Source organism: Typopeltis vanoorti, chromosome 14 (assembly GCF_054136105.1).
Source record: "Typopeltis vanoorti isolate ZY-2024b chromosome 14, IOZ_Tvanoo_1.0, whole genome shotgun sequence".
Classification (NCBI taxonomy): domain Eukaryota; kingdom Metazoa; phylum Arthropoda; class Arachnida; order Uropygi; family Thelyphonidae; genus Typopeltis; species Typopeltis vanoorti.
The window spans coordinates 97,256,260-97,281,819 of NC_143562.1; the positions used below are offsets into that span (position 1 = coordinate 97,256,260).

The 25,560-nt window shown below is 35.7% G+C and overlaps 1 protein-coding gene across 1 annotated transcript in view; it reads left to right on the forward strand.

The window, feature by feature from the left end:
* The window catches only part of LOC150099792 (alpha-2-macroglobulin-P-like), a 524,250-nt gene that overhangs the window by 260,348 nt on the left and 238,342 nt on the right, over nt 1–25,560 (forward strand). Inside the window, exons 16-17 of the mRNA XM_090403491.1 lie at nt 4,887–4,957; nt 10,609–10,702. Of these exons, the coding sequence (XP_090259617.1) occupies nt 4,887–4,957; nt 10,609–10,702 (165 nt within the window). The remainder of the gene's footprint in view (nt 1–4,886; nt 4,958–10,608; nt 10,703–25,560) is intronic.

Genomic DNA, 25,560 nt, shown 5'->3' on the forward strand with positions numbered 1-25,560 from the left:
TAGTATGATTGTTGGTGCCAATGTGCTAGTATCTCATAAATATCTATTCTTCTGGGTTTTTCACACACAACAGTGTTTGAGGTGTACCAGAATTGTTGTAATAACTAAACAACTTCAAGCCAATGCCAGTCCTGTGGATGAAAATAGCTCATTGATGCAAGAGGCCAGAGGACAATTGCAAGTCCTTGCCATTGTTCTGTTTGAAATTGTTCTGTTATGTTGTTGAAATGTCAACAACATTTTGACAACCAGTCAAACCACAGCTCAGTATATTAGTCGAGGGCAGAGTTCGTTGTATGCTGTTATGGATGGAGTAGAGAAGCAGATGATCATCCTAGTTCCCAACTGTCAACTAGGAACAGGAAGATGTAGCTTAAATGGGCACATGATCGCTAATACTGAACAGCTAATGATGAAGAAAAATATTGCCTAGTCTGAGTCTCAGTTTGTACCATATCATGCTGATGGCACAAACAAGGTTTTGGTGTCAACAACAACATGTGGTTTTGGACCCTTCATGCCAAGTATGAGGGACATCCAGAAATAAGTTCCGATATGCTGTCAGAGAAACAAAAATATACAAAAAAACTTTATTGGAAATTAAAGTAGACATCTTTCACTACTTTTCTACATAATTTCCGCCATTGTTCAGGCACTTATCATAATGGGGCAACAAGAGTTGTACACCTTCATTATAGAAGGTTGTCACGTGTGATGCAAACCACGTATTGACTGTTTCTTTGATCTTGTCATTATCTTGAAACCACTGGCCACCAAGGAGAGATTTCAGATGTTTGAACAGGTGAAAGTCGCTTGGTGTGAGGTCAGGACTGTATGGGGGATGATGGAATTGTTTCCAGCTGAAGGTGGCAAGAAGTTATGTTATGCCAGCCATGTGTGGGCAGGCATTATCATGAATCAAAACAACATCCCTGGTAAGCATGCCACGTCATTTATTCTGGATCGCATGACACAGTTTTTAAGGATTTGGCAGTACATACTCACATTGATTGTGGAGCCTTGAACCAAGAAGTCTACCAGCAAAATTCCTTGTCTGTCTCAAAACACAGTGCATTTTCCGAGTGGAAACCATTGTCTTCAATTTCATCTTGACTGGTGATGAGGTGTGCCTCCACTCCATGGACTGTTGTTTGGATTCAGGGGTTACATGCGACACTCAAGCCTTGTCCCCAGTGACAAGTCTGCTCAGGAAAGCATCGCCATCCTCATGGTAGCGTGTCAAGAATTCCAATGCACTGCCCAGCTGATTCACTTCGTGTTGTTCTGTAAGTAACTTTGGCCCAGCATGCACACAATTTCTGATAATTCAGTTTCTCTGACACAATTTCATGAAGACATGAATGTGAAACTTCTGGAAATTGCAGTGAGAGTGACATCATAGTGAATCCCATATTCTGTTGAATCTTCTCTTCAACTGAACACACCAAATCGTCAGTCACTAAAGATGGTTGCACAGTCCGTTCATCATTGTGCACACCTGTCCTTCCTTCATTAAAAAGTCTTACCCATCTTCGTACCATTGAATCACTCATTGCATGTTCACCATAAACCTCAATAATTTGCTGATGAATTTCAGCTGCTTTAATGTTCCTCGCATTCAAGAAACGGATAACTGACCTAATTCACATGCGGCAAGCGATTTGATTTTCTTAGACATTATAAACACACACACACCAAGAAGCATTTGCACTGCAATAATGTCTGAAAATGGCACCAACACCTTGCCAAGGAATCAACAAAATCAGCATGCATGCACACCATTGTGATCGCAGCGCTGCAGTGAAAATATTTAAAAACAGAACTTACTTTCTGGACGTCCCTCATAGCAACAGTTCACACTGGTGGTGGTGAGGGTGTAACGGTATGGGGAATGTTTTCTTAGCACATTTCTGTGCCATGCCACAAAGCATGTAGCATGTTGAAGTGGTTTGAGGAACATAACAGCAAGTTTCCTTTACTTCAGTGGCTAGCTCATTCCCCAGACCTTAACTCAATAGAACATTTCTGGGATGAGGTGAAATGAGCAGTTTGTAGCAGCAACATGCCACTGTGCAGTCTACAACAACAACATGGACAAACATTCCAGAGGAACATTTTAGACAGTTGAATCAATGCCACAGAATATATGCTGTTCTTAAGACAAAAGGGGATACCACTCATTATTAAGTGCTGTGCTGTTCCTAATAAAGTTTCCGCTCAGTGTAAACATCTGAATTTCAGTTATTCTTCATCACTAGGAATTCAGTTCATAGCATGTTTACTGCCATCCACCAGTCTTATTTGATGATCTTGTTTTTGCAGGTTGCTTCCTGATGCAGAAGTTATCAGACAAAACTGGCTTTATTTATATTTTCATTTAAAAAGTTTCCCTCATATAACTACTCTACTGCTTACACTCTGCAGGTATTGCAATATTCATGAAGAATTTACATATAAATGTGTGAACTGAATTATTCTTCATCATCGGGAATTCAATCAGAGCATGTTCATGAAGCAACTTGATCATTATATTTCTATAAGATATTATTATTATTATTATTCAGGCCTCCATGGAGTCGAAAGACTCATCGTCGGAGGTCCTTTCTGAGAAACACAAGTCTATCAAGACTCATCGAGGGAGGTCCCTCCTAGGAAACACAAAGTCTATCATACCACTCCTTAAATGCATTGACTGTTCTCACTCTCACCACTCCATCAGGCAATGCATTCCATGGTTCAACCACCCTCCATGCAAAGAAACCACTCCTCACCCTCTTGCTCACAGTTTCCTTTCATAACTTCCAGGGATGGCCCCTTGTCATATCTCCTTCTTGCAGTTCAACCAAGCGAAAGAACTCCCCAGTGTCAATCTGTAACCACCTCTCAACAATTTAAAAGTCTCAATCATATCACCTCTCCTTCGTCTATCCACCAAACTCTGCAGTCCACACTCCCTCAGCTGATCTTCATAACTAACATTGTACAGTCCTGACACCATCTTTGTTATCCGCCTTTGTACCCTTTCCACAGTTAAGTTATTCCCTTCAAATCATGGGAACCAAATCTGTGAACAATAGTCTAAGTGTGGTCTGATCAGAGTCTTATACAACAGAATGATAACTCTTATCTCTGCTGGTCAGTGTCCTTCTCGTTATTGCAGCAATCCTCTGTGTTACCTTCATTACCTTTGCAATATGTCCCCTAAATTTCAGGTTTCTATCAATCATCAACCCCAGATCTCTTGTCTCCCCTACTTTCCCCTAGGTCCTTCAATACAGTATGCAGCGTCCCATCATGTGTCCCAAACCTCAAGACCTTACATTTTGCTGTATTAAACCGATAACCCCATTCATTTGGCCATCTATCTAGCTTATTCAAATCCTCTTGCAGGGCTACCACATCTGCACTATTACTAATAACCCTTCCTAGCTTCACATCATCCACAAACAACTGAATATCTCCTTGCAATCCACTGACAATATCATTGATATAGAGGTTAAACAGTATAGGTCCCAGTACTGAGCCCTGTGGGACCCCACTTGTAATCCTCTGCCTCCTTGAAACTGCCCCACCATACACAACTCTCTGATACCTATCGGACAGCCAATCCTGAATCCAGTTGACCAATCTGACATCCAGACTCATGTGCTGCAACTTGAATATCAGCTTATCATCTGGCACCTTGTCAAATGCCTTTGGTAAGTCTAGGAAAATGGCAGTATATGCCTCTCCCTCATCTAATGCTCTTTTAACTTTATCATAAAAGGCTAGCATATTGCTAAAACAAGAGCGCCCCTTCACGAATCCATGCTGACTCTCACTGATAACATTACCCTTATCTGCCCAGTGCTGTATATGGTCCCTCACTACTTTCTCCAAGATCTTACTAACTACTGATGACACACAAACTGGCCTATAATTAGACACTTCCAGTCTAATATGGCCCTTATGCAATGGCATTATCTTACCTTCCTTCCATTGACAATATCATTGATATAGAGGTTAATTATGTTCTTATATACATCCTTAAAAGGTGGGGGATTCCGGTAAACTGTCATAGTTCAATACAATCAAGATTTCATGGGCACCTTTCCCACAGCTATACTTTCATTGAAAAGCCAGGTCAAGGGCACTGTCATTTCCTTAGCACATTCTCTCAAAACTCGTGGTGAAATACAATCCAGTCCCACAGCTTTACTAACATCCAGAGTACTCAGTATGTGGAACACACTCTCCTCCTGCACCTCTAAACCTTGAACCTGCTCTATCCCTCTAATATTCAAATTGACTCTGCCAGGATGTAATACTCCAAGTTTTGGAGGATTAAGTAGGGGAAATGGTGCATAGTGTATAGTGGGGTAAAATACCCTCCTGTGACAAGTTCTTGGACTTCTTGGAGGTGTCACATAATAATAATCAATACAAACTTAATAATAATAATAATAGTAATAAATTTAGTACTACTGTGCTTAAAATAGCATATTTCTGAGATTGCTTTTAGGTAATGCATATACTGAATATATATGATCCTGAAAATGACTTTGATGAAAAGATTGAAACATAGTGTTGATAAGTCCTTGGACTTATTGGAAGGTGTCACATCATAATAATGAATGCATACTTAATAATAGTAATAATAATAATTTTAGTATGTAAGTTAATTGTTACATTTAATCCCTGACATACTGCACTTATAATAGCATACTGCTGAAATTGTAATTATTAATGTATATATGTAAATACCCCTGAAAATAACTGATGAAAAAGATCAAAACAGAGAGTGTAATTTTAATTTAAATTAATGTTAGTTTATTGAAAATGGTAGATGATTGAATCCTTGCATCTGGTATAATGAATTCCAACTTTTTAAAATTTTTTTATATTAGAGAATCACAATGGAGATTTTATTGATAGAAGAGATTCTACTGGATTTGTTGATTCTTCAGAAGCCTTTCAGGTAAGAGATTATTTTTTAAAATTGAATAATAATATCAAGAATAAAAAGAGACATATTCAATGTAAATTTTAAAATGATCTCATTATGTTCTTATATACATCCTCAAAAGGTGGGGGATTCCAGTAAACTAACTGTCATAGTTCAATACAATCAAGATTTCATTACTCATCTCTTCCTCTTCATGTAGCGTACTCAGTGAGAGGGTGCAGCACCATGTCCTTCCAGTTCTCTGTGTTGGTGGCGTTCCTTTTGTTTCTGCAGAGCTGTGTGATCTTGTCCATGATCTTATATCTTCAAGCCATGTCCTTCGTTTTTTGTCTCTTGATCCCTTTCCCATAATTTTTCCTTCTAAAACTGTTAGTATCCTCTGTCCTGCTGAACCTCTCAGTACATGTCCTGCCACAATCTCATCTTTCTCTGGATCATTTCCTGTAATAAAGATCTCTGTATTGTCATATTCTGTAGGAGATCTGTATTTGCCACATGTTCTGTCCATGAGATTTTCAGAGCTCAATACTCATCTAGAATCTATAATTTGTTTTTGTAAGTAAGATTGTCTCTGAAGTTCAATCTGGATTTGTAAGGAGGCAAGTCAACTTTAAGCATCTGCTCACTTTAAAAAAAATATAAATCAAAGTCATTTTATGTCTCTATATATATGGCTTTTAAATAAAAAAATATATCATTCACTTTTTTTTGTTCATTTATGAAACATAACTTATGGCATGAGTGTTGCTAAAGCAGACGACACAAGTATTGTGAATCGTAGAGTGATAATTTCATCAGAGGATGTGATTGTAAGTGGAGTGTCATATTTCCCTCTAGATAGTGATCATGAAGCGATTACTTGGGTGATGGTGTTTAGATAGATAAAAAATAAATAAATAAATAAAATAATAAAAAAAATAAAAAATTAAAAATAAATAAAAATAAAAAAATCAATACAATAAAAAGTTAGGAAAGATTAGTTGATTTGTAAAGTACTATCTCCCATAAAGGGGATAGACGTAAGCCATTGGATCTGTTTAAGTTAGGAGAATGAAGTAGAGAATGAAGTCAGTTTCTCATGGAATGCCTTTATAAAGAAACATGTGAAACTCTACTTCATTCTCCTAACTTAAACAGATCCGACGGCTTGCGTCTATCCCCTTTATGGGAGATAGTACTTTACAAATCAGGTAATCTTTCCTAACTTTTTATTGTATTGATTTTTTTAATTATTTTTTTAATTTTTTATTATTTTTTTATTTTTTATTTTTATTTTTATTTTTTTATTTTTTTTATTTTTATTTTTTTATTTTTAGGAAAGTTATTGACCTTTTTAGTTATCTTACACCAGCTACTTAGGTGGCGCTTTTTGGAATTGTCAGTTATTGTTTAATTTGAGCTTAATGTACTGAAGATGCCTGTGACATGCAGGCAAAAATTATACTATTAAATAATCTATGTACGTGAGTTTTTCCGTTATTAATTTTGTATCGTTAAAACTGACTCCACTAGGATGAAATACTCCAATGAAGTGTTCATTGAACAATTGTACTATGTCCACTGCGTCAATCACTCTATTCCCATTTTTATCCTACAATATCATTCTTCCACAGTCATTTCTCCTTCTACTGGCCACATATCTAAAAAATTCCCTAGGATTTTCTTTGGATCTTAGGGATAATATCCTCTCATATTCCAGTTTCGTCTTCCTTACCATACTAGTCACTCTTTTGGCCTGTGTCTTATACTCTTCATGCATCTTCTCTTTTCCTGTCTCCTTATATCTCTTCCACAGGCTCTTTTTCTCATGCAATTCCTGTTTAATATTGTTTGTTGTCCACTTTACTCCAAATTGTGTCCTCTTGATCACTCGTGGTATACAGCTTACCATTGCTGCTAACAAATATTCTTTCATAATTTCCCACGCACTAATGATATCCCGGCCTTCAAATTCCTCCCTCCATGAAACTTCCCTAAATTGACGTCTTAGACTATTATAATCACCTGACTTATAATTCCACATACGTTCCTGTCTCTTTGATACTCCTGCATGTCTATTCATTTTCCAAGTCAAAACCATATGGTCACTCTCTCCAACTGGTGGGAGAGATGTCATCTCAGTTATTATCAACTCTTCTGATGCTATAACCAAATCCAAAATTCTTGAACCGCTTGTTCCCTCTATTACATGTTGCCTAAGACATTTGTCCCTCAGGAATTCTAGAAATTTTATTCCCTTATTGCTACATGTATCTTCCTTTCCCCAGTTTATACTACTGTAGCTAAAATCCATAACAATCATTCTTCTTGCACTTGCCAAACTCAACTGTCTAAACATTTCCTGGTCACCACCCTCTATACTGCTGGGTCTGTAGCAACACCCCACTAAATATCCTGTCTTGCCCACCTCTACCTCATACCATATGCTTTCAAAATCATTAATGTCACTGCCTTCCAGAGTCTCCACTTTTAGAGGACATAGGTCGTCACTTATCATAAGCAGTACTCCACCCCCACACTTTCCCTTCCTATCCTGCCAAAAAATGCTGTACCCAGTGACTTCTATTCCTGTTATTATATTCTCTTCTGTCAACCACGTCTCAGTGATCCCAATAAATTTTGGCCAGGCTGATGCTATCTGTTCCACCAATTCCTCTCCCTTATTTTGGATACTCCTGGCATTAGTATATAGCATATAAATGCCGTTGTTTCTATACCCAGCATTATCCTCTCTAGACTTCACTGGGCTCAGTGTTACCTGATGTCGTTCCCCCTTCTCCCAAGTACCCATTCCCACAAGAGGCTACCCCCTGCTACCATCCTCCCTGGAACACACTGACTTTTTCAGAATAGCAATCGCCAGATGCCTACATCCTTCCTCATTCAAATGTAAGTGGTCTCTTGGATACAATTCCTCTCTGTCCTCAAACACACTCCAAGCATCCACATGTTCCAGTCCTCTTTTGTCACACATTCTAGCTATTATGTCACTCAATATTACCGCTCTTCTGCTCAGTTCATCATTATCATACCTAGGCAGCACACACACACTATCTTTCCTCTCTATGTCTTCTTTCGTACCACCTAAAGCAAGAATCTCATATCCCTTGCTGCCCTATTTACACCACCACTCAAGTCATTTGTTCCCACCATCACAATCATCTCATTCACCTGCCAAAGCCACTCTTTCTATCATTATTTGCTTTTGTTTAAATTTCATATTTGTTTAAATTTGAGTGACTAGGCAAATGTGACATAATTTGATTATAGTATATCCCAATGGTGGGCAAGTTCTTCGATAATAAGAGCCACATATAATACATTTTTTAATGTTCAAGGGTTGCAGAAAATATTGTTTTAAAATTATATTTATAAATAATACTCACCAAAGAAGAATATGTTTAATCTCTACTTGTTGATGGTTTGATTGATTCTTCATTTATGCAGTTAATAGTTTAAAATATGGCTGGTTGGATGTCAAACCTGTTCTAAGAAGCTCAGTGAGGTGGCTGTTAGTGAGGATAGCAGAATGTTTTGACTTGACAAATTTCATTACAGAGAAGAGAAATTCACAGCAGTAAGTTGTCCCAAAAACAGAGAGTAGTTGGGAGCCAGTTTTTTTGAAGATTGGGATACTTTGCTTCTGGGATTTGTTTCCAAAAATTCAGTTACAGTTGAGCTTTTATTTACTAGCTTCAAGCCCAGATCTTCCTGCAGCTCAATAAGCTCTGTCTCTATTGAAGCAATATCCGTGATAAAAGGTGATGCAACAACAGGACATCCATCGTTGATGACATCAATCACAAAAGGATTCACAAGAAATTCAAAATATGCCTTTAACTTTTTTAGTTTCTCAAACCTATTCTCAAAATCATTATAATGTGTTTCTAAGTTTCCTTTGTATTGTTTCAGTTTACTGAAACAATACTTCATATTGTTTCAGTTGTTCGTATTTCCGTTTTATACTCTTCTGTCTCAGTCATTTTAAATAAGGGTTTTATAACTTTCGCTAAAATCAATCTTAATTATTTATTAATTTTAGTGTAGAAAAGTACTTATCTACATTAAAATTCACTAGTTATGTTCCCCTACCACCACAAGTGCATAACTTGTGTGTACTGCATGAAGAGTGATGATGCAGAGTCCAGGCAACAGAGACAGTGGGTAATGCAGCGATCATAGTAGTCACTTTTGGAACTAATTTTGGTGGGAGTGACACAGGCCATAAAATGTCAAAACACATTTTACCAACCAAATACGATAATAAAATCCACATTAAAACCCTTTTGGCCGGTACCATTTAAAAGCTAAAAATGCAAAGTTTCAAAATATCTGTTTTTACTTATCTTTAAAGCATTTACGAAATAAAATATTCTAATATTGGTACATAGTATGCTACTATAGATTATTAATATAAAAGTTTAGAAAAAATGGCAATGAAAACCAATATTGTCTTGGGAGCTGCACAGAGTAGCTTTGGGAGCCGCAGTTTGCCCATCCCTGGTATATGCAGTATTAAGTAGCTGAAGGAATTAAGCAGCTTGGTTGCTCTTATAGAAATGGTTAGCATGCAACATACAAAATCTAACAAAGATGTTGTTGCCAATTTTGGGCATATCAAATTAAGAGTTTGTGGCTTCTGATTTTTGTTGTTGAGGCTAATGCTTGCTTTGAGTCTGAGACTAGAAACTTACAAAAATTAAAGGGATTATCATTTGCGGGTTGCAAATTTGATTTGATAAAGATGTAAATAAATCATGAGTAAAGTTTATGCTTAATTGACTAAGAGGATAAATTCCTTACTTGCTAGTGCTCAATCCTAACTCCTCTCTGATCCCCCACATATAAGTTACTAAAGGAATTTTATATTTTATACTGTAGGTGTAGAAGAAGTTTTATTTTTAAATATGCAGGAGGAGAACAAGGAATCATCCCTGAAAGTTGTGTAACAGGTTTATGTTTAAGCTTATGTGAATACTAGATTTTTTTTTTCAGTTGAAAAAAACATTTTGTCATAAAAACATACAGGACCAATAGTGACAAAGATATACTATTAAACTGAAGTGTAATGAGAAGTGCAGCACTAACTACCTGCATGAATGTGTGTGTGGGATCGGAGAGGAGTTAGGATTGAGCACTGGCAAGTAGGGAATTTATCCTCTTAGTCAATTAAGCATAAACTTTACTAATGATTTATGTATACTCTGATCATGGTTTAGGTGATAAATGAATTACATTGTTCAGGTGTGAGACCACTTTGAATTGATCTCATACTGAGATTGTAATTCATCTACCACCTGAAGTGGCTTAAAACTGATTCTAAGCAGAGTATATGGATTATATACCCCTTAGCCTACCCTGATGCATCATGTACAATAGGCCTGCGATCACCTGTCATGGGTGGAATTCTCATTTAAAAAAGAACAACAACAAAAAAAAACCCATAGTGTACTACTATATTACATCACAGGATTAGAAGGGATTTTTTGTCTGTCCACTGTATTATAGACTTAAGCATTTTTATATTAGATATATTTTTTTTCTATTTTGTATTTATTCTCAGTATTTTTTAATAAAAAAATAAAATTTAATCGCTAACCTTTTTTTAATGTATTTGAAGAGTTTTGAATGACTATATTGTTTATTTCTATATCTAAATTTAGGATGCCAGAGTAGTCATAGTAACAGATTTGGCCTTGGAAACTAGACCTTGTTTAAGTTCTGAACTAAAAGAAAGGAGTGAGAACTGTTTGATAGGTATTTTGAAATTTTATGTTTTAAATGTAAGGTGCATTCATCGCATATTTCTTTTGCATTCTCATAATTTTAAGGTCTGCTATCTTAAAAATTTAGTCTGTTTTAGATTCATCCTTTTTTAGAAATGTAGTTCATTCATTTTTTTGTCACAGATTGAAGTAGCTGAAGAATTTTTCTAGCATAATTAGTTGTGATACTAACATATCTCTAAAATCTAGCACTAGACCTTCAAATTTTGTGTTTGTTTTGTTTAACTGAGTTATTGTTATTAATTATCATTAAACCTTAAACCAGGAATCTTAACAAATATAATTTTTTTAAATATACATATGGAAAGTGTTGCATAACTGGAATCCATTATCGCAGGTAGTGAAGAAATGAATGAATTTAAGGTATGAGGATAAATTTTGGCATTTAAGGTGAACTTCCTGTTATAAGTCTTTTTGTTCTGAGGAGATACATGAGTATTATATCTACAAGCCAATTACCCTCATATCTCTGATCTACCACTCAAATTTATTACAATTTCCTCTGACTACAGTCCTTATCTCTCTTATACCATTCTATCAGTTATTGTACCCATCTTGAAACCTGACAGAAAGGCTGCAGAATGTCAAAGTTATAGACCTATCGCATTAACTAGCATACTTTGTAAAATTACTGAAAGAATCATACACTCCAGGCATATGCACTGGCTGACAAAAAATAAGAAAATCAACTACTACTAAACTGCCTATAGAACCCGTCATTCGACAACAGATCAATTATTCCACTTCTGCCAAACAATAATAGACTCATTTCAGGAAAAACCAACAAAAAAGACAACTGCCATATTCCTTGATATGACTGCTGCTTTCGATCGTGTTTGGATCAAAAAATTAATACAAATAGTACATGATATTGGAATTAGAGAAGACACAACCTACCTTACAGAAGACACAAAAGTAACTTGATATAGGCATCTGGCACACTAGTGCTAAAATCAAAGAATCAGAGGAGATTCTAAACAAATCCATGAGAAGATTAGAAAAATGGTCAGATGAACTTAAACTCAAAACCAACCCAGACAAAACAAAACTAAGCACCTTTAGTACAGACAGGAAAAATAGACATTTCTACAATCCCAAAGTCATGATCAACAACAAGCTAATTGAAAAAGTCACAAATTCAAAATACCTTGGTGTTACGCTTGATTAGGAATTACGTTTTGCACAACACATCTCTAACATTTCCAACAGAGCTCTAAAAAAATTAAATTTACTGAAAAGGCTTTGTGGAACAAATTGGGGCACAAAGCCAAAAAATCCAAAAAACTACTTACACTACACAAATAAGGCCAATAATGGAATATGCAGCACCTATCTGGTCACCTTGCCTCATCGGTAAAGAAAAAATTAGACAAAATACAAGCAGAAGCATCCAAGATTATCATTAGTGCAGTCTCATCCACTAACAACATCAGAGCCCAAGAGGAATGTGGGCTTGACCTGCTGGAGGACAGACGAAAATTTGCCTCCATAAAATTCATAAATAATGTCAGAAGCTACCAAAGCGATCATATCTCCCTAAAAACTTATGAAATATTGGAACCAAAAATGCAGACTTCACAGATCATCAACTTTACAATATGATGACACTATCAGGAAAGAAATAGGTCTTGATCAGCTAAATGCCCACATAAACAAAGAACCTCTATTTTCCAGTCCTTTAGCTTCAAATATACCTCCATAAATCTAAACCTTACCAAACTCTGTACAAAAAAAGGACCAAAAGAAATGCTCAAAGAAAAAGTCCTAACTACTATCAACCTTCTTTCATCCTCCAAGAGGTTATTTGTTATCATCAGTCAGATCATCAGATACCAATATGATTAATGGAGGCTGGTGTTCTCCTTCTACTCCCGAAAGGTGAAAAACTTTCAATAAAAGTTGGATTTGGGAGAATCGCTTCCAATTTTACCAGCAAACTCTACACAACAAATAGAGCACTCGAAGCTTACTTAAAACTATCATCATCTCAACAATCTGAAGGAATTATAATTTACAGTGACTCAAGATCAGCTATGGAGGCAATCAAAAATGGCAATACCAAGCTCACACAAGACATCCATAAACTCTTAAATCAACTAAAGTGTTTAGGAAAAAAGTTGTATTTTACAATGGATTCCTGCTCATGTAGGCATTGATTACAATGAAGCAGCTTATAAATTAGCAAAAGAGGCCAGAGAACTCAACCAAGAAACTCACATGATAACTCTTGCTGAATCCAGTGCACTAGCAAAAGCCAAACTAATTCCACTGAAATCAGTGACACAACACACAACATCAAATTCCCGAAATCAGTGCTGACAGAAAGACCTCCACCACGATAGCAAGACTACGAACAGGACATTATAGAGGAATGAAAATCAATACAGATGATACGAGAACATATAGAAACTGCAACAACTGCCCCAATACTGAACTGACACCTACTCACATCTTTACCTGTCCAGCAATTACAGCAGCCTTGAAAGAAATAGATCCTAATCCTGAACAACAGCTCTATTCAAACAAAATCATCGACATAACCAAAGCAGTTCAAGGAGCACATGGAAACATTTAAGACTCTTCAAAGGACAAGACAACAACAACCATTCTATCAAACATCTTTGCAAAATCTAAGAATGATATATTATACTATAACAAGGTGACAAATACCTTGGACAGGGGAGATGCATATATAATGGTGTAAATTATGCAAAAGCTTTTGATAGACTGCTGCATGACAAGCTGTTAAATAAACTGAAAGGGATGGGATTGGATAACAGAGGAGTGAGTTGGATTGGAGATTGGCTGTCAGATAAGTATCAGAATGTTGTATATGGGGATGCAGTATCCCGAGCAAGGAAAGTCACTAGTTGTGTGCTGTATAGGGGTCTGTATTGGGCCATTTGGTTCAATTTATATATTAATGATATTGGGATGGATTTAACAGGTGATATGCAGTTCTTTGCAGATGATGCAAACTGGGGAGTGCAATGCAGGGTCAAGCAGATGTTATGGCTTTATAGGACTTCAATAGATTGCATGAATGGGTGGGTAAGTGGAACCATTGGTTCAGTGTTGCAAAGTGTAAGGTTTTGAAATTTGGTAAGCAATGATGGTATTCAATATACACTTGGTGGGAAAACTTCAAAGGAAATAGAGGAAATGAGAGATTTTTGAGTGGTAATGGTGGACAAGAACCTGAAATTCAGTTACCACATTGCACAAGTTGTGAACATCACATTAGATAACGGCAATGATGTAGAGGACCCTGGCATGCAGAAATAAAGAGGTTATGATGCCATTATATAAGACCTTGATCAGGCCTCATGTGGATTATTGTGCACAGATTTGGTCGCTGGGTTTCATGGGGATGAGCAGAGCCGGCACTAGGGTCTTTGATGCCTGCATGCAATTTCTATCTAAGCGACCCTGTAATGATCCGGGAATGTGTGGTTCTTTTACGATAATAAAAATTTTAATTATTTGAAATTTCTTAAATAAATTTTGACAGAACAGCCACATGTTGGTTCGCTAAATGTAATGAACTGGGAGTGTTGACTAGGCAGGATAATTGTTAAAAACCCGTATATTCAAAAAATTCTCAAAAGTTAAAGCAAATTTTGATAAAGCCACTTCACTTTAATCGTTGAATATAATGACACAGGGATTATAGCCTTCTCACTGACCTGAATCGCTAACAAAATTAAAATGAATTTTAATTAAAGTTAAAATTTATTTGAACTAAAGTTAAAATTTATTTGAACTAAAGTTTAAAAAATTCTTGCATTTTACAAGTTACTAAATTCTTAGTAACTTGTAATAATTTTTATAAGTGGAACTATCTTTTAGGAAAATAAAAGAAACTCAAGATAGATGAGAAAATAAGAAAAGAATGCAGAAATAATTAGAACATTTAATATAAGTATTCAAAAAATGACATCTTTACAGAATAACAGAAAATAAATTAAATTACATAAATATACTTGAAATTTTTTTTATTAAAATTTTAAGGTTTTTGATTTCATATTCACAAAATTAGAAATAATGGTCTTAACGTCTAATTCCGCACATATATCCTTTTCAATAGCTATTAACGCCAAACTAACAAGCCTTTTTTCTGACATACTTGTTCTTAAGTAGGTTTTAATCAATTTCAACTTGGAAAAGGAAAGTTCACCGCTCGCTACACTAACAGTTAAGGTTAATAGTATTCTTAAAGCAATTGAAAAGTTAGGGAAAGATAAATTATCGAACACAATAAAATTAAGAATATCGAAAGGACTTTTGAATATTTAAATTATCCTTCCGAAAAATATCCTGGAAAGCATATAACTCTTCATATGGTTCTATTGCATTTACGTTTTTATTGTCGCAGTCCTTCAAGAGAATCTCTAAATCATCACAATTTTTTAGTAAATCTTCGTTATTAATTTGTAGTAATCTATACAAGAAATTGAAATTATCATAATATGTTTTTAGTTGTTCAAAACGTTCTATTAACGAACACATTGCAACGTCTAGAAGTGTATAAAACACATTCACTCTAAATTTATCTTCTGGCGATTATGGCATTTAGTCATGATGCTCGTAGTCAAATTGTTATGTGTTCTTTCGTCGTCGAACTTCTGTACCAGTTTTAAAATCTTGTTCTCCATCCACCTCTTCACTCAGTTATTTTGCCGTTTTTAGAACCTCTTTAAAATTTGTATCTGATCGATTCTCTTGTAAGAATATTTTTAAGTTTTCGATAGATTCTAAAGCAAGTGTAATGTTCATATTTTTGTCTTGAAGCATTTTACTCACAGGGGTTTATTCTGTTAAGTAAATCATACCAAGTTATAAGAGAGAGCAAATAAATTTGTAGTCCTTTATTTTAGCACATAATGTTTGTGCTTCATGCTGAGTTTCTTTATTAAAATTTTCATTATTTAAAATTTCAAAAAGTGCATCATAAATTTCTCCTAACTGATATCTTAGAGGGCGGATTGCATTAATTTTACTTTCACATCGCGTTTCTGATGGCTGTTTCAATTTTAATTTTTTTTTGCGAACTTTAAAAGGATTGCCCAACGTTTGTAAGAGAATGAAAAGAAATTGTATATTTCTTGAATAATTGCAGAGAAACTAATTATATCTGCATTCACTTTGGCTGCATTGTTTTAAATTTAGAGTGTGAGCAGCACATGGCACGTAAAAAGCTAGAGGATTTTTGTTCAAAAGCAAATTTTGGAGCCCATATTTGTCCCATTGTCATACCCTTGACCTCGCATGTCTTCGATGGGAGTGTTCCATTTTTCCACATGTTCCACATAAACCACGTCCTGTGGAATCTGATATATCTGCAAAACCTAAAACGTTTTCCCTGATCTTGACAATTCCATTGTCACAGGAAACAAAGCGAATAATAATGGTCATTTGTTATGTTTTACTTGCATCAGGTGTGCAGTCTAAAATTATGGAATAATATTTAGATTTTCTAATTGATAATAAAATTGTATCCCTGATTGCGTTTACTTAAAGTTTCCAGTATTTCATTTTGACTGTCTTTACTCAAATAGTGTACTCTATTGTTTCATTGTAGGGCCCTTTCAACATGATTTTCCATAATGGGATCAAACTTCCCAAACAGTTCGACTAATTTTAAAATATTGCCATTATTTCTTTCAGATAATTTATCAGATGATCCACAGAAAGCTAAATTTCGGCTACCAAGGAATTTTATAATTTCAATCAAGTGGTGTAAAACACTCGTCCAATGTTTCTTTTCCATTTCATACATGCTTTGAATCTGGAAATCAATAGTAGTTTTGTTTTTTTAAATTTTTATTAAGTTACTTCCATTTTAAGAAATTTTTCATGTGAGTTAAACTAGTCTCATGTCTATGTAAAGTTGTACTTACATTTCTCCAATCGTTATAACCTTCTACAAGACTCAGTGGGTGATTCAGTTGATTCAGTAGGTGCGACAAGTTTGCAACAAAAGCAAAAAACAGAATTTAAAGTTTCGGAATAAATGAGCTATGTTCTTGGCACGAGCTCCCGTTTTCCATTTTTTTTATTATAATACGTGTCGCCAAATTTACGACCATATGTATCTCTGGGATATATTATATTTTTATTTTGAACAGGCCCCATTTCAATTAAAACAACTCGTAATTTTTCATCAATAATTCCCCGTTCACCTGGATCTTCTAAATTCACAGAGACTAACAATGTGTTAGTTTCGTGGTCAACTACAACTAAATCTTGTTGTAGTTGACTAAATCCTAACTATTTTTCACTTAAATCATGTTCAATTATCTTGTTCAATAGTTGCAATAGTACCTTCATGCAAACTGGATGATGTGTACGGTTCTTCAACTCTGATTTCTGTTGTATCAAGTTGGTTACAATCTGCATCAGAATATTTTAATATTTTACCAAATTTATTAAGAGCCCCAGTTTGTTTCTTAATATCTGCTTCTTTCGCAGCATGATGCTTATGATTTTGTGCACCGGATAACTTTTTTAAAAATTTTTGATTCCATTTTTATTTTATACCCACAAGAAATTATTACACAACACGACACAGAGACGAAATAATAGTCTGCACTGCGCTACTGTCAGTAGCCTACTGAGATGCCTGGTTAACTAGCAACAAATGTTTTGTATGAAAATTCGTTTCTGCACATAAAAACTGTTCACCGTTTCACTTGAGATAGACTGCAGTAGATACAACATTCTGCAGGCAAGCATTTAGCCTGCTCTTGCTGCAAAATTGTAAACAGCCGGCTGATCAAAGAGGCAGCAATATACATTTTTTTTCAATTTTTATTCGGTGTATACAGCCTCATTTATTTTAATATTGATCATTCTAAGAATTTTTTTGATTTTATGATAAAAATTTTGTTTCTTAAAAATTAACTTATGAACTGTTCCCTGGTGGCGGTGCCCCTTCGTAGCAGCACCCGCATGCACCGCATGCTCTGCATGCCCACTTCCGCTGGCCCTGGTGATGAGTATGTTAGAAAAGGTCCAGAGAAGATTCACAAAGGTTGTGATCAGTGGTCTTTTGGATGTAGAGTACTAGGACATATTGAGAGAATGTAAATTGCAAAGCCTCATGAATAGGAGGAAGAGTGGGGGATATGATTGAGACATATAAGCTAGTCAGTGGTTGTTATCAGGTTGGCATAGAAGATATGTTTCATAGAATGAGAGAGGAGGGCAGAACAAGAGGCCATCTCTGGAAATTTTATAAGTAGGATGAGCAGAGGAGTGAGGAGAAGGTTCTTTGCATGGAGAGTGTTTGGTGAGTGGAATGCATTGCCTGAATACGTTGTGAATGTAGATACATTGAATGTTTAAGGCACAGTTGAATGAGCATTGTATGTGATAGTGTGTACGTCCTGCGATGAGTGTGACTCCATGGAGGTCAGATGTTAATAATAACAATAATATTTGCATCTGTCACTAATCAGTACAGGTGTCACCTTATTGTAAAAATTAATGGTTACTGAAACAAGATCCCTAGCAAATCCATGCTGTCCTCTATAGAGGATTCTCTTCTCATCCATAGTATTCTAGCAGCTTATCCGAAACTTAATAACCTGTCTAATCTTAAAAGCTTATCTAAAACCTAAAACCACCTGATAATTTGATACTGTGTTTTGTATCTTCTTTTACTTCATTTATTCCTTCTTCCCCACTTCGCAGGAATTCTTCTACCTTCCTTTGAAGATGGAAGAAATAGTTACTTCATGTCTTCCAACATAAAATACACAAAGAAACACTAAAAATTGGTTGGATTTCTTTTTCTTTTTTTTTATAATGCAATTTTTCTTTCCATACTCCCATACCACACTTTCTTATCATACCATCAGTTTTTGTGTGTGTGCTTTTAACTCCTCATTCAATTTCCTCAATAACATATATAGTTTCTGTTGGTTACATGAATTTATTTCTAATTTCATCATTCTTTCATTCTGTAGATATAGCACTCACTATATCTATCCTCTTTATTATTATTATTATTCAGGCTTCCATGAAGTCAAAAGACTCATCGTGGGAGGTCCTTCCTAAGAAACACAAAGTCTATCAAGACTCATCAAGGGGAAGTCGCCCCCCCCCTAAGAAACACAGAGTCTATCATACCACTCCTTAAACTCATTGACCATTCTTGCTCTCACCACACCATCAGGCAATGCATTCCATGGTTCAACCACCCTCCATGCAGAGAAACCACTCCTCACCCTCTTGCTCACAGTTTCCTTTCGTAACTTCCAGGGATGGCCTCTTGTCATCACTCCTTCCTGCTGTTCAACCAAGCAAAAGAATCTCTCAACAGTTTAAAAGTTTAACAGACATTGCAGGAGATACACACTATCACTTACAATGCTCATTCAACTGTTCCTTAAACTGATTCAGTGTATCTTGAAGTTAGGAATGTTATCTGACTACTTTTGCTTATGAATGGTTTAGCATCATCATCACAGATATGTTGATATTTTTGCAATATGGAATGGTCCATCATCAAAATTGGAACTATTTTTCTCAAAAATAAATGTGATTCATATTAGAATTCAAATTACCTTAGAGTAGAACAATCAACTAGCCTTTTTAGATATATCGATTCTTCATCAGCTGGATGGTAGTTTACAAATTTCAGTTTTTCAAAACGAAACACATACTGATCATTATATCCATGTTACTACTCATTATCATTCCAGGTAAAAAGTTGGAACCATTAAGACCTCATTACATCATGCTCATAATATATGTTCCACTGAAGACCTACAGCAAGAATTGAATTATATCAAATTTGCCTTTTTAAAAATGGTTTTATGAGTCATATATCAAGGAAACTTTTAACAGCTTTAGGCTACTGGTCTCTAGATCTCTTGCAGATATCTCAGATTTCACTTTTGTATATTAAAGGATTTGCTGAATGCCTTGCTAAAGTTCTAAGACCTCTTAACTGTCGTTGGGTCAGGAATATTTCTACCTTCCTTTACTCACCTCAGAGTGTACTAGATTGTCACTTAGTGACACGTCATTGAAAGTTGCTGTTGAAAAGATAAGTTTTATTTTTATAGTCAGGTAGCACTTTAGATTTTCATTTTGGTGTAGTTTTGTTTATCTTTCATAGCTTAGTGTGAGTGATTGTGGAGCTTTGTGTGTTAGAAATAGACATTTCATTTTACTATTTTTGAATATATCTATATATCTATATATATATATATATATGGAAGCTGGCCTGGTTGACAGATTGGTTAGTGTATCTGCTCTCCAGCCAAGAGGTTGCAGGTTCGAATCCCGCATAGGCATGGATGTTTGTGACACTCTCCCAATATGGACTGGGTCACCATGGGAGTAGTAGACCCAAAACCTCCCAAAATGGTGGGAGAGGCCTTCACTTTTCAGTGGGTAGAAATATAGGCTGTCAATTTTTTTTTTTTTTTTTTTTTTTTTTAAACACGTGGCAGAATGCGAAGAGTGTGTTAGTGAAGAGACTGAGCAGGAGATGAGAGCGGGTATGAATATGATGAAAGTGTAATATTCTGTTGGACTACAAGTTATTGGTAAATGCAAAACTAGCTCATGGAATGAAAGAGTGCATAATTTCTGGGCAAATGACTGCATAAATCACGGAACAGAAGTGAGCAAAACTGCAGGAGAAAATGATTGTATAAATCACAGGATGTTCGTGAGCAAGACTATGGAAACAAGATATGGCAGTAGTTGTTGGAACAAATGAAAGTGAGTGACATTGTGGTTGTGGAAGCAAAGGAAAGTTGGATTGAGGAAACGAAAAAAACAAATAATTGACTAACAGATAGTATAATTGCCAGAATGCAAGACTTGAAAGATGAGTTGACTGGAATGAGAAGTGAAATGAAATATATGCATAGCGAGAAGAGAAGTTTAGTGGGTAAGAATGGACGAGCGCAAAAGGTAAGGATGAAGGAAAGCAGAGAAAAAGAGGTGATGAATGACTTGAGAATAGTGATGTATGGAGATTCCATTGTTAGAGGTGTGGTAAATGAGGGATTCCATAAAATACGTTTTCCAGGAGAGAGATAGTAGGATAATTGTGGCATTAGATATAAGTAGCAGATGAGCCAATAATTTGTTGGTGGTTGTTGGAACAAATGACTTGGTTGGACATAAAGAGAATGTGAGGATGGATATTAGGGGGTTGTTGAGGAGAAGAAAAAGAAACAATGTCATTGGAAAGATAGTCAGTGTGTTGCCATGGTATGATAATAATGATTTGAGACAGAGAGCAGGGATCATGAATGGTATGTTGGCAGATCTGTGTGAGGAGAAGGGAGTGGAGCTTGTAAATGGTTGGGCATTACAGGTAAGGATAGATTTGTACAAAATTGGTTTGGTGTCAGTCAGCTAACGAGACTGTTGCTGCAGGGAGGAGCAATGAGTGTTGTGAGCAAGGGAGCAGAGGAAGTAAAAGGTGAATCAAAAGATGAGTAGTGAGGAACTGAAATGGTTTAAATGAGAATAGTAGTACTGTGAGTGATAATGATAGAACAAGAATGCAAGATAAACAGGGAAACAGGAGGAGTCAGGGTGAACAGCACAGTATAAGGAGAGTGGATGCTGGAAGTAATGGTGATTGTGTGTTTGAGAATGGTCAGTATGGGAATGGGATGTATGGATTGTAGTTGATTCTGAAGAGATAGATAGGGTAAATGGTGATAAAGTTAGTTGGGAATGGTTAGGAGTGGGGGAAATCACAGCCTACAAGCGGCATGGGTAGGACTGGTTATAGACATAAAAGTCAATTGCTATATTTATTTACAAATGCCAAGAGCATCAGAAATAAGGAAAATGAAAGGATTTCATTGATTGAGTTTATTTGTCCCAAAATTACTGGAATAAGTGAAAAATGAATGGATAAGGATGATATCCTGACGGGAATAGAAATGGAACGGTATGATGTTTTCCTTGAGGATAGAAATGACAAGAAGGGAGGATTGGGGTGCTGTCGATAAGAGCAGGCAAATTATCATCTCCAATTTGTGGAGACAAATTGGAGATGCAAAATATAGTGGCAGTGATTTTGAGTCAGTATGGTGTGAGGTGGAGGTTGACAGGAAGAGATATTTAGTCGAATGCTGCTGTAGGCAAGGGAATATGGAGGGTGGTAATGAAGAAATGTCTAAGCCACTTGATCAGTGAACAAGGGAAGGGAAGGAAAACTATCTTAGACAGTATGTAAAGGAGGGTGCATATGAGGATGGAGAGTTTTACATGTGATCATTTCATCAGAGGATGTGATTGTGAGTAGGGTTTCCCACTTTCCTCCATTTGGTGAGAATGATCATGAAGTGGTCACCTGGGTTATAATAGCCATATGAAGACTTCTGTGAGAAAAGGATATATGTTGAACTGCAAGGCTACTGATTGTGAAAAGCTTAGGAGTCAGCTTGAAGCTATAGCATGGAATGAGGTGTTAAGTAGGAGGGTGGTAAATGCTGTGTGAGAACTGACCAAAAGGTATTTAACAACATCAATGTGTAAATGTATTCCATAGGTCAAAAGATGGAATTAAGTATCTGTCAAATGAATGAATAAAGAGATTAAGCATGAAATTTGAAAGAAGAGGATACTGTGGAGGCAGCACAAGATGAATAATGGTCACAATCAATTCCATTGCATGAAAATATAAAGAGTAGGCCAGGAAGGTGACTCAGCTGGTAAGAACAGCAAAACCACAGTATGTGCAGAAAGTAGCAAATCAGTCCAAGAAAAACCCTAGAGAGTTTTTCGGATGTGTGACAAGTAGAGGGAAGAATGATTCCTGCAATATGATGTTAATGGATGAAAATGGTAGAATAGAAACTATTGCAGAAAACGTAGTTCTGGTATTTACTGAACAGTTGATAAGGATATTTCATCCTCATCAGGATGAAATCATTTCCTTTAATGTTACACGGTGATCAGCATTAATTTTACACAAATTATGGACTTTACAACCGTAAAGTCCATAATTTTCGATCTTCATATTAAGGTCATCATCTGAAGTGCGCGCGCGTGCACACACACACACACACACACACACACACACACACACACACACACACACACATATATATATATATATATATACAGAGACAAGCTAAATTACATTTCACACAGTATGCTGAAGAGACAATGTTTTGATCAACGGTTATTCTACTGGCCTGACCTGTAGTGAAAATAAAATAAAATTACAATAAATAAATGAAATAGAATAAATTAACTACATCAAAGCTATATTCTATTTAAGACAACATCAGAGAAACATTCTTTCATATAAATAGTTCTGTTACAGTAAAAATGATGTCCTAATTTAACATGACAATTGTTATATTAGATTTAGGATACTGGATTACATATGGTTCTATTTATAATTAACCCTTAGGGAGAAAGGTTAAGTGGGTAGAATATGTGCCCTCCATATTCTTGGGATTTTTAGACCATCATTATTGTTAAGATTAGGGTGATTGATAAGATTCTCACAGGCCTCCTTAAATTTACATTTATACCATGTTTTGGTGTGATGTAAACAGCAGGTGCTTTTCCAGTCAATTCTATGTAAAGTGTTCAGGGCATGATCAGAAAGACCAGCTTGACCATAGTTATTATATTTAATGTGTTGTTTATGTTCTTTTTTTCTGATAGGAATTGTGCATCCTGTTTCCCCTATATAGGGAAAATTACAGTGCAATGAATACGGTGTACTCTAGGGTGGGCCAGCAGAGGGAGTGGATCCTTGAATGCATTGAGTAAGTTCTTTAATTTTGCAGGTGGTTTAAAGGTGGCTTTAAGGTTGTATTTTTATAGTATTCTGTTTATTTTGTCTGATATCCCTTTAATGTATAGAATGGTTACAATTTTATTGTAGTCTTGTTTAAAATTGAGTTATTTTCTTTTGGGTTTATTAGTTGACAGTAAATATTAAAAGATATACACAATTGTCAACAAGTTTCACCAGCTATTCTGTCTGGCTTCTTCAGGACAAGAAAGTTAGTACAATAACTTTTACTAGTAAATAAAGAAGAATGGAGTAGAACAGTCAAATCATTTAAAATTAAAATAGACATGTAACATCATAAGCATGGAGCTTGGAGTCTCAGTCATTGTTCATTGAGTGTGTTATATAGTTTTTCGCGAAATGAAATTCTGGTAAGCTAAGTGAGTTTACTAGGCTTTTCCAGATGTCTTTCAGTATCATACCTTGATTTCTGTTTAGATTATCTCCTGTCCAGAATACAACTTTAGCTTCTTTGAAGTTTCTATCTAAAATCTTCTTCTTCTATATAAGGCATGGAGCTGTTATTCCAATCGATGGAGTGGTTGGAAATCGAGAAATGATGGGCTAATCCTGAAGTTTCTGTTCTGTTGTTGTTAACATCTCCTATACGTTCTTTTTTTTCGAATTTCTAGGCTTCTTGAAGTTTGGCCTATATAATTTAACCCATGGGAACATGGGATGTTGTATACATCTGCATATTTGTAAAAGGCATTACTGTCATTAAGAGTTCTTAAGATGTGTCGTATAGTTTTGACAGGTTTAAGAGCAACTCTGACATTGAAAGACCTCATGAATTTGGCTATTTTTGTTGAAACCGAGCCGGCATAAGGGATGGCGAGAGACGATGTATATTGCGTGACAGGAGGTTGTTGCTGTGGATTGTTCCTATGAAGAATCTTTTGGATTATATTTTTTGGATAACTGTTGTTTACCAGTATTTGAGATATGAGAGTGAGTTCATCAAGGAGATCATTTTCTTCTGAGATAATATTGGTTGTTCTATTTTTAAGCATATGTATAATGCTGAGTTTTCGTGCATAATGGTGAGCTGATTTGAATTGCAAGTAACGTCCAGTGTCTGTAGGTTTTCGGTATATTGTGAGTTGGATTTGTTCATTCTCTTGTTTCTTTATTATTGTATCTAGAAAAGGTAATTGATTATTCTTTTCCAGCTCTGACGTGAATTTTTTGGTGGAAGGAATTTATTTTTGTAAGAAACTCAAATAAGGTGTTTTCCGTGTCTTTCCAAATAATGAATATATCATCTACATATCTCCACCAAACCAACGGCTTTGGATTTACTTTGGAAAGGATGTTGGCTTCTAATCTTTCCATGAACAGATCAGCGCAGGGAGATGACAAGGGACTGCCTATGGCTAAGCCATCAAGTTGTTCATAAATAGTATTATTTACTTTAAAATAATTTGATTTGAGACAATGACGAAAGAGCTGAGCTGTGTCATGTGGATAGAGATTTTCTGTGATCTTGATAACTTCTTCAACAGGTATGTTTGTGAATAATGACACTATGTCTAGACTTGCAAGTATGTTTTGATTTAAGATGGTGATTCCTTTTAGTTTTACACTGAAATGCTTAGAGTTCTTTATGAAGGAATCTGATTTCTTTATATTATCTTTCAAAAGATCGACTAGATATTTAGCTAGTAGATATGTTGGAGAATTTCTACTGTCGACAATTGGATGGAGCGGAACACCAACTTTGTGCACTTTTGGTACACCATATAAGTGTGGCGTCAATGGGTGTAGAGATTTTAGACTTCGTTGTAATTCTGAAGGCAACCTCGTCATATTATGTATTAGGAAATTAGTCTCGTTTTGATTTTTTGCAGTTGGATTTACATCTAATATGCGATAGGGATTGGGATAACAGCTCCATGATTTATATAGAAGAAGATTTTAGATGTAGAAACTTCAAAGAAGCTGCAGTTGTACTCCAGACAGGAGATAATCTAAACAGAAATCAAGGTATGATACTGAAAGACATCTTGAAAAGCCTAATAAATTCACTTAGC